At 49.9% G+C, this 9429-nt stretch overlaps 1 protein-coding gene across 1 annotated transcript; it reads right to left on the bottom strand.

Annotated features, from left to right (window-relative positions):
* Positions 1-2516: 2516 nt before the first annotated feature.
* MSX2 (msh homeobox 2) lies at positions 2517-8589 on the bottom strand. The gene is made up of 2 exons (XM_035012537.1): positions 8167-8589; positions 2517-4244 (listed from the first exon to the last, which is right to left on the bottom strand). The coding sequence occupies exons 1-2, from the start codon at positions 8543-8545 to the stop codon at positions 3820-3822; spliced, it is 804 nt and encodes a 267-aa protein (XP_034868428.1). The 5' UTR covers positions 8546-8589; the 3' UTR covers positions 2517-3819.
* Positions 8590-9429: the final 840 nt, after the last annotated feature.

Genomic DNA, 9429 nt, shown 5'->3' with positions numbered 1-9429 from the left:
GGCTTTTATAGCAAAGAATGGCCGTGGGAGTTTTCATTCGGTCAGACAAGGTTCTGCTCAAAGGCAAGGATCCTCTTTTCAGTCAGGTCAGGCAGACGTTTAGCCAGTGCCTTCTCTCAGCCAGCCGGCCCTCTGCTGCCTACCTCCCGCCGGCCCTGCCCCAGCCCAGCCTCCGCTGGGCCACAGGGGGGAGGGGGGGAGGCTGAGCCCCAGGTCCCCAGTGAGGGAAAAGCGGGCACTCAGGGGGAAGGCCCCCCCCTGTGCCCAAGTGAGATGGGGAAGGGGATGGAGAGAGACGCTGCAGAGATGGGCTCTTAGGGTTTGGAAATCTGGGGAGCTCTGGAGGCCCCTACGTCATGTGTAAGACAGCTCTCCCAGGGCTTGCCAGCCCTCATGCCCGCTACCTAAGGCTCATGCTTAGGCCTGAATTCTGCCGCTGCCACTTACTGGCTCTGTGACCCTCTGAGCCTCAGTTTCCTCAACTATAAAATGGCATCAAGGACACCTCCCCCAGGGGTGTGCAAGGATTAAATGAGAGGTGCGAGAAAATGCCTACTTCTGGCCGCACTGAGCAGGGGCTCAAAGAAATGTGATTTCTTCTCCTTTTTTCCCCTCTTTCCCCAAAGCAGAGCTGTCTTTCTGGAAAAGTTTGGAGGAAAGCGTTGAACGTATGGGAGGACGTGCGGATTTGTGTGCCAGGCTTCTGGCGACCTGGGCGAGGATGTCCAAGGCCAGCAGGCTCCTGGCATCTTCGGCTTTAATTCCGTAGGCACGGCTGCGCGGCTCCGGGGTGAGTCAGGGTCTTCCTGCCGCCGCAGGTTGTTTGTCCGGTCTCTGGAGCCTCTGGAACGCCTGGCACACCAAGCCCAACCGACGTGGGGACTCTGGCGACAGCCGACCCGAACGCGGGGCAGGAGGTTTGGAGGGTCACCCCATCCACCCAGCGCCGGGGTGTGTGTGCTTGAGCCCGAGGCGCTTTTTTTTTTCTCTCTCCAGGCCTCAGTTTTCCTTTGAGATTTGGGGCGATTGGGGTAATGCGCAGTCGCCCAGGCCTTTTCCAATCCACCCCATTGGTCACGCAGGTCGCAGCCCCGATTCTCCTAGTCGCACCCTGGTTTGCGAACCCCTCCTCCCAGGGGCAAGCTGTCTTAACCCGGAGCTGGAGTGTCCCGATCCCCCACCCTGGCTGAGATCGCCTGAGGCTGCGGGGTCGAGCGGCGCCGGGAAGGAAGCTCGGTGGACGGGCTAATTAGGGACCCAACTTGGCGGCTGTTGACGAAACCGGGAAGGGCTTTTTGGCCTTTGGAAAACGCATCCCATAAATGAGGATGGCTGGATTCCATACTGGGATTAGGAGTTCGGGCTGCGGAGGCCAAGCGGGATGGCAAAGGCGAAAATTGGGGAGGTTTGGGACACTCCTGGGGCTCAGCTCGGGAGTGCAGCGGCGGAGCAAGCAAGAAATCGGCCCCCAGCTTCGGAGCAGGTCCGTGGGCTTGGATCACGCACGGCGCTCGAGCTGGGAGATCTCAGACCCGTTGCCCGACCCCTAGGAGCTTCCGCCCGACCGGGAAATGGAGTTTCTGGCGCCCACCTCCAAAGTGGGTGTCGGGGCAATGAGAACGTGAGACGAAAGCGCCAGTCCTCGGAGATGCCTGGTGCCAGTCTGCCCACCGCTCAGCTTCCGCAAGGAGTTCTCCATTCCCTTCTGCCCGCGTTCCCAGGGTCACCGGGGCTGCTCATCCGAAAACAGACCTCCCAAAGGTACCATCAGTAGCCATTTCTGATTTATTTGTGCAATAAAAAGTGGAATTTAAGATCCGTCTCAGCCTTCCCACCCATTGCCGATTTTTTTTTTTTTAATGGTGATGCCTCAAAACCCAAGTCTGACCCTGTTCTGTACCCAGTGGAAAGGAAGCCTGCAAAGCAAACGGGACTTGAATGAACCACCTTCCTCCTTCAAACCGAAAAGAGCATTTGTTCGGGGTCCATCTCCTTGGAAGGAGTTAGGAATGGTAAACGGAATGCGATTTGACACACTCCTGAAAGGGCAGAAGGCATCCACCCCCCACCCCCCAACCCAGGGAATTAGTTACAATCTCCATTTGCAAAGAGCTATAGGTCCCTTTCCCCCAGTTTTAAATCTGTTGCTGTTTTGGTAACTGGGAGATTTCAAGTTCAAGATTTTCCCTTGATCATCTACAAACCTCTCAGATCCCTCAGCCCCTCCACTTCTTTTAAGCTCATCTTTCACTAGAGTTTGAAAAACGAATAGCAATTCCACTTCTTTTCCATGAGTAACACAAACTGCTAGAGGAAACGTTTCAAAGTATTTCCTTGGCTATTTTCAATCCACTCCCCCACCCCAGGCCGAATCTGGGCACAAGTCTTAATTGATTCACACTAATATCATAATAAAAACCACCAGCCCCCTCCCCAATCTTGGTGGCATTTTCGAGGTGAACTCAGCTAAGAACAGAGGGCCCCCTTTAAAATAACCGTGTTTGGACAAACTTTACTGCAATAAAACAAACGTTTAATTTAATTCAGAATAAGAGATAAGAAATAACTCTTCAATAAAATATATAAAATTATACAAGGCACCCTTTCAAAGGGATAAAAGTATACTGGGTGGTGGTGGGGGGAAAGATGGAGAGAAAGATGAAGTACCAGGGAGCTAAATGGGCTGTTTGACAACACCATTTTTAGCAAGTCAAAACATGGCTTTACCCTCTGCCCCCAGCATGTTAAAAAGTATATAAATTTTTCTAATAAGTTTAGCACATACAATAGGTACACACACAGAGAAAGCATGATTTTTTTTTTCTTTCTGGATCTATTCATTGTTCAAGAATATTTAGCATATAGGTAATGGTTAAGTATATTTATTTTTTTAAGCAGAGAATTAATTACACTCCCCACCCCCCAATCACCTTTGCAATGTGTGAGGACTGACTTGTACCTAGTATTTCACAGAAACCATCAATTCCCCTGACATGCTTTAACTTTTTACTCTCCAATTATCTGAAATGGAGTTAAGCAACAGCCTTGAGAGGAATTAGGAAGTACTTCCAAGTCCCACCTTACCCCAAGGCATTCTCAGGATTCTTCTCATCCCCCTTTTATTGATCTTACCAAAAAAAAAAAATTAAAACTTTAACAATCTGCAACAATGTGGACAGAGGGAAAAATATAAGGCCAAATATGGTAGTATCTAATGAGTTTCAAATGCATGTAAAAATGCAAAAACACGATGTGTCCTCGTCATTTTGAGGAATCTCTCCATATCTACTTCCTATGCATCGTGCCTAATTCTAACCTTTGTTTTCCATAAGCAAAAGTCAATCATCCCATCAAAATCACCAAATGTCAGCAATTTTAGCAAATAATTGGTCTCTCCCATAAGAAAAAACAAATGGACTTAAGCAGTCTCTTTTAGGAAGGTGATATATAGAAAAAAGTATACATATGTGCATATAAATTTTGCCTTTCAAAATAATCTGAATTTTTACGTCTGCTGTATAAAAATGTCATTATATTTTATTATATATATATATATTTATATAGAAAAACCATCAGAGCCAATCTTTGTGAAAGGAGGAGGGGGCATCTAGAAGATCACACCAAGAAAATGGGGCTTGGTGCCTCCAGCCTAAAGAACAAATTCGAACTATGTCTGTGGCCCTGTGGGCCTAGCCGCTTAGGGTGGCGCATGCAAGGTTTGCAGAGCAGGAGTACAGGCTTGGTACTGCCTTCTTGGAGAGGGAGGGGGCCGCCCATTTAAACAAACATCCATCACGGAGTCTATGGAGCTGGTCTTCCTTAGGATAGATGGTACATGCCATATCCGACTGGCGTCGCATAGAGTCCGACGGGCGGGATGGGGAGCACAGGTCTATGAAAAGGGTAGGAGGCTCCATATATGGATGCTGCTTGCAGGGGCGAGTTGATGGGGAAAGGGAGGCTGAAGCCAGAGGGCAGCATAGGTTTTGCAGCCATTTTCAGCTTTTCTAGTTCTGCCTCCTGCAGTCTTTTCGCCTTGGCCCTTCGGTTCTGGAACCAGATTTTGACCTGGGTCTCTGTGAGGTTCAGAGAGCTGGAGAACTCTGCACGCTCTGCAATGGAGAGGTACTGTTTCTGGCGGAACTTGCGCTCCAGAGCCAGGAGCTGGGATGTGGTAAAGGGCGTTCTTGGCTTCCGATTGGTCTTGTGCTTCCGCAGGGTGCAGGTGGTGGGGCTCATGTGTCCTAGAGAACAGAGAGGGAGTGAATTAGCAAAAGAAGTGGCTTTCTCCCAGGTATGTCTGTGTGGGCCTCCCCTCTTCATCTTTCAAAAAGGGACTTCTGTCAAATCCATGTGGGGGTTGCGGGGGGGGGGGGAAGGAGGACCATATTTAAATGGATAAATTGCTTTATTTAAGAAATTGAGTCTTTTACAAAAAGTTTGGGAATTTCAGTGTACAGAACTTTCTATATGGGAAATTACGGCATTATGGATAAGGGAACTAGAAGAGCTACGAACCGGTGTCAAGGGCGTCAGAGTGCTCTCTGAGAAACAAAACCCCATCTCTTCTGAGCTGAAGTTCTCTGGCCTTTAAGATGGGGAACTGGGTTCATAACAATCCTCACTTCTCTAAGATGTTGAGATAAGCCCGTCGTAAGAAGACAAGTGAAAAAGGATCCAATAAACTGGGTTGGTCCTCTCTCCACGCCAGCAAAAGTTGGAGTGCATCAGCATATTTATGAAGGATAATCGTGCAGATAAAGGTCCGTGGTAAATTAATAGCATCTCCCGATTGGGAGCAGCGCCATGCAATAAACAACCGCACAGCTGTCATTCCATCCAGTCTACAGATTATAAAACCTGAACATCATTTTACAGATCTGGATGTGGGATAAGTTTCTTGGCCGGGTGCTTCTGTAATATAAAGTTTACTAAGAAGGAGGGAAAAATTAGCTTGCTCATAAATGTAAATGTCAGGGGAAATCATGCTGCCTCCAAGTTGAGAGCATGTGATGACATTTTAGTCATCTCTAACCATTCTCTGGTTTAGAGCAAATGTGTAAATGATTAGTTTGTCGCCAGAATTTAGAAAGAGGGAATAACAAGCAAAATAAAGGTATGCCAACTGCATCCAGACTCCATATTTAAAATGGATTCAATTATAGGAAGTCATAGGACTGGGCATCCTTGTGATTCCATAGTTATCAACTAACTTTGGGCTTCTTTTCCTCAAAGGGAGGTGGAGGCAGGAGTGTGGAGCTGTGGGACAGAATGCTAAACAATTAATTTTCTGCATTTGGCTTTTATGAGCTATGCTAATTTTCCACAAGTAGCCACAGTAGTAACTCCAAAGTACTCATGGGGAGAATGTCGCATTTCTTGTTTAGTTACTTCGATGGCCCAAGAAAGAGTTTACACTTCATACTTGAGGGTGACACAACAAGTCCCACCCAGCCTCCATTTCCAACAAGAAAGGGATTCCTCCTAGGGTGACATTATTAACCATCACTTTAGTGACTAAAAAGTAAGAGGCAGTAGGTTCTACAATCGATCAAAAACAGAAACCGGAGAGAGAGGGATGGGTACACAGAAGTCCAGACTTGCATATGCTAATCCCTAAATAAGCCAGAGAGCTTGGGCACCTAGTTCTTAAATTTACAAATAAACTAACATCCCTGCTGAAGACTCAGAGACTTGGTTTCACCCTTCACAAACCAGACCTAGCTCCCTGGAGGACCCCACTGTCTCAAGGTACATACCAAGCTCCCAGTGTCTACACTTGATCCTGCTCTATGTTTGCAGGAACTTTGTGCCCTGAACAGTCATCCCGGTCATCCCCGCTGCTCCTAGAGGCTGCATTTGAACTATGAAACCCAGGCTACAGAGATTACACACATGTATCAAAGCCATGTAGCTAAGAGGCTCCCTCTCAACACTCCTCACCTCCCCCCTACCCGCCCCATTTTAAACCAGTCAAAGGATGGATGTGGATAATACAAAGCAAAATGGCAGTTACCCTACTTCCTCCAAATAACAAACCTGGCCAGTGGCTCCCTCTTGCCCCAGGCTCCCGTGCTAGAAGCTCCTTGGACCCACCATTCCAACCACAGGGCTTCTGCTGCCATTTCTAGGCCCAAAGAGCTAATGAACCACTTTTGGTTTTAAAATTAAATCCTTTCTCCAGAATCTTGGATTTTTCTCATGGGAAGGTCATATCCAGGGCCCCCAAGCAGGGAAGTTCATCCTCTCTGTGGGGGGAGGGGGGCGGTTTACAGAGTGAGAGGGGAATTGCCATCCCACAACCCTAAGGCCTAAGGAAGTGGGGATGTCTAACCTCTGGACACTGCTCCCTGTAAGGCCCGAATCCTTGATGTGCTGATGGGCACTGACCCAGGCCTAGAAAAACATGCGCACTCAGTATTTGTCTAACAAATTAGGTTCCTTAAAGTTTCTGAGCCTCTATTTCACCATCAATAAAATGGGTAATACTGTGCTATGTGGTTCAGGGTACTAAATTTTAGAATGCCCAGAGCCCTGTCTACCACTGGATAGGTGATCATTAAATATTGCCAAGGTGTTTTTGTTTTTGTTCTTGGGGAGGGGGGTCATTGGTCAAGCCCAAACTCTGTGTGTGCTGATTCCTCTGAACTCTGCTGAAACGTCCTTGTCTGTTACCAGGAGGCCGGCTGCGGACACACAGAGATCAGATAAGATAATATGGTGAAAAGTGCTATAAAGCACTGTGCAAACTTGAGTTTAAATTCTTTGAGTCCTTAATCTCCACACCCTTTGAATCTTTCAGAGTTTCTAACAGGGTGGAGAGCTATGCCGGAGGGGAGAGCCACTGCCTCCGGGGTATATGGCCTTGTTTTGTTCACAAAATACTATGCAACTCAGTCTTGAGGGCTGACTGAAGGAAATGAAGCAAGGTGTGGGTCTTTCTCCCAGCTTTGGAAAAAGTGCCTCGGCAGACCCTTCTTTCTCACCTTTTCTAAAGGTGCAGTGGGGGGTAGAGAAATCTTAAAGGCCAGGAGATAAAAATAAAAGGGGCTATAAGGAATAGACTTCTCCAAATTGCGTTAAGGACGCGGGCCCAAAAATAAGTGCTAAAGCTGGAAGAGAAATCAATTCTCCTGGGCTGCTTGCCATCCTGCCTCATTGGCAGGAAGCGGGGTGCAGGTGTGGGGACCTCTGCTTGGTTTCTCTGGGGAGAAGAATCAAAGGTGGTCAGGACACCCTACAGAGGAGCAGAGCTTGGACACTAGAGCCCCTTGCCCAATTCAGCCATTGTTGGTGACCTGGGTCAAGCAAGTTCAGTCCTCTTAAAGTCCAGGTGTCTGCATAGGGAATAACCACCTCTCCTGTGCCTCTGCCTACACTTCGGGGTTCCAGCGATCTCAGGATCTGGTGAACTAATGAGCATCATTTTGTAAACTGTCAAACGCTGCTGGAAGGCTGTTAGTTATTACTATGAGCCCAGAGAGCCCACGCGCTTCGGACCCCCGCCCGCTCCCAGCGAAGGTGCTGGCTGCTGGGACGACAGGGAGACATTTCGTCCCGGCATCAGTTTCTGCCGCCATCCCTTCCTGGGATCCTGCGGGACCCATGGAAGATAATGATTTCTACCCAAAACCGGGGGTTAGAGTTCAGCTAGACTTATCTTTAAAATGAGGGCACATCTCGCTGGGCTGTGAACTCTGAAAGGAGGTACGGCACCTCGGCCTCTGCCTGGCACATATTCGAGTGCTCATTAAAAGTGGATCCCTCTTCATTCTCCGGACAGCAACCCGGTGGACGGTGAGACAAAAATTAGCAAAGCGGTTGGAGCGCAGGGCTGAGAGCTAGAGAAACCGATAACTGAGCGACCCGGCAAAACCAGCTACGCTGCGCCCTTCAAAGACCAGCGAATCCTCAATTGTGTCGGATACTTTGCACAGCTAGGGGATCCCGAACACGGGCTGCGCGGATCTGACCCAGAAGGTGTCTTGGCTCCAGCCCGCTCGCAGAACTCTGGGATATCAAGGGGCCAAGAACTCCCAGGCTCGCTTTCCCGGGAGTATAGTGCAGAGGGGTCTCCGTACCCCCAGCCTGGAATACCGGCCCCCTAGCTCCCTCCAGAAATCCACGGACCCGCCTGCCCCTTGTCCGGCCCGGACGCTCACTCACTTGGCGGCGGCGAGTATCTGCCGGGTTCCTGCATCCATGCGGCTCCGTCTTCTGAGTTTTCCGACTTGACCGAGGCGGTCTCGAAGGGCTTAACCAGCGGCCCGGGGCTGTGAGCTTCCCGGGCGCCGTGTCCAGGCAGTAGCAGTGGCCGCAGGGTGGCCCCGGCGGAGGCGCTTTCGGCTGGCAGTGGGGACGCCTCTTTGGGCGGCTTCTTGTCCGACATGAGCGCCTCCACGCTGAAGGGCAGGCTGGAGACCTTGACGCGGCGCTCCTCGGCGGCCCCCTCCGCTCCCCCAGGCCCCGGGCCCGGCCCAGCCACCATCGCCGGGCCCTCCTCATCAGACGAAAACAGGTCATTGCCTTTGGACGGAGAAGCCATGACTTCTCTGCCCTACGTAGCTCCCCGCGCGCAACTCCGCTGGCAACCCGGCAGCGGCGACTCAAACTTTTTTGGGGGGAGACGGGAGGGGCGCGCCGGGAGCCGAGCCTTTCCTCCAAGGGGAAGTGGGAGACTCGGCTCAGCCAATCGGCGCCGGCTCTGGAGCTGACGCCACAGACGCTCGCCTCTGATTGGCTCTCCAGGAAGAGGCTGGGGCCTTTTTTTTTTTTTCCTGTTTGAAATAAATTAGGAGTTAATTACAGGAGCAGTCAGCAGAGTTGTTATTAGGCGATCCCTCAAGGGTTATAATCACGCCAAAACTGAAAAGTCCATGGCGTAATTAAGGCCGATTATTTAAAGAGGAAGTTCGCCGAGTCCCATTTCTTCTCTCTTTTGACCCCTTTTAAAAAAGGCACCTCGCGCCCATACCACTTCCCCCAACCCCCACCGCCAGAACACGTTTAAAATCTGCAACTGACATTGCAAAAACATTTGTGAAGCTCCTACTATACGTGGAAACTGAGCTAACTTTAGGAGTCAGCACTGAAAACACGGGCCAGCATCCCTGCTAAAGGCAGTAATACATACATGGAGCTTATAAGAGTATTTGTTTCGCCATTGGCAAAAGCTCTACAGCGAAAGCTATTACCCCTAGAAGAAGAAGGGACCGAGAGCGCCCGAGAGGTGGTCAGGGACTGGTCTTCCAAAGTTCTGACGGGAAAATTTAAAGCAGTGGTCCCCATCTCTTCCACGCGAAACAAAACCAGCGCACTCTTAGAAAAATTGCAGTCCGCGTGTTTTCTTTCCCTCGAATCTCCTCTCTGGGCGACACCCGGATCCGACCTTTTCCTAAGGACTACGTGTATTGTGTGTTCGTGCGTTTG

The sequence above is a fragment of the Mirounga leonina genome, unplaced genomic scaffold (genome assembly GCF_011800145.1).
Source record: "Mirounga leonina isolate KUSES-001 unplaced genomic scaffold, KU_Mleo_1.0 Mir_104, whole genome shotgun sequence".
Lineage (NCBI taxonomy): Eukaryota > Metazoa > Chordata > Mammalia > Carnivora > Phocidae > Mirounga > Mirounga leonina.
This window is presented reverse-complemented; position numbering and strand designations above follow the sequence as displayed.

What these genes read in the sequence shown, in the direction of transcription:
- MSX2 (XM_035012537.1), bottom strand. Translation starts at nt 8,545, where the DNA reads ATGGCTTCTCCGTCCAAAGGCAATGACCTGTTTTCGTCTGATGAGGAG. An exon ending in CAGATACTCGCCGCCGCCAA is followed by an intron (nt 4,245 to 8,166) that starts GTGAGTGAGCGT and finishes TCTGTTCTCTAG; the next exon opens with GACACATGAGCCCCACCACC.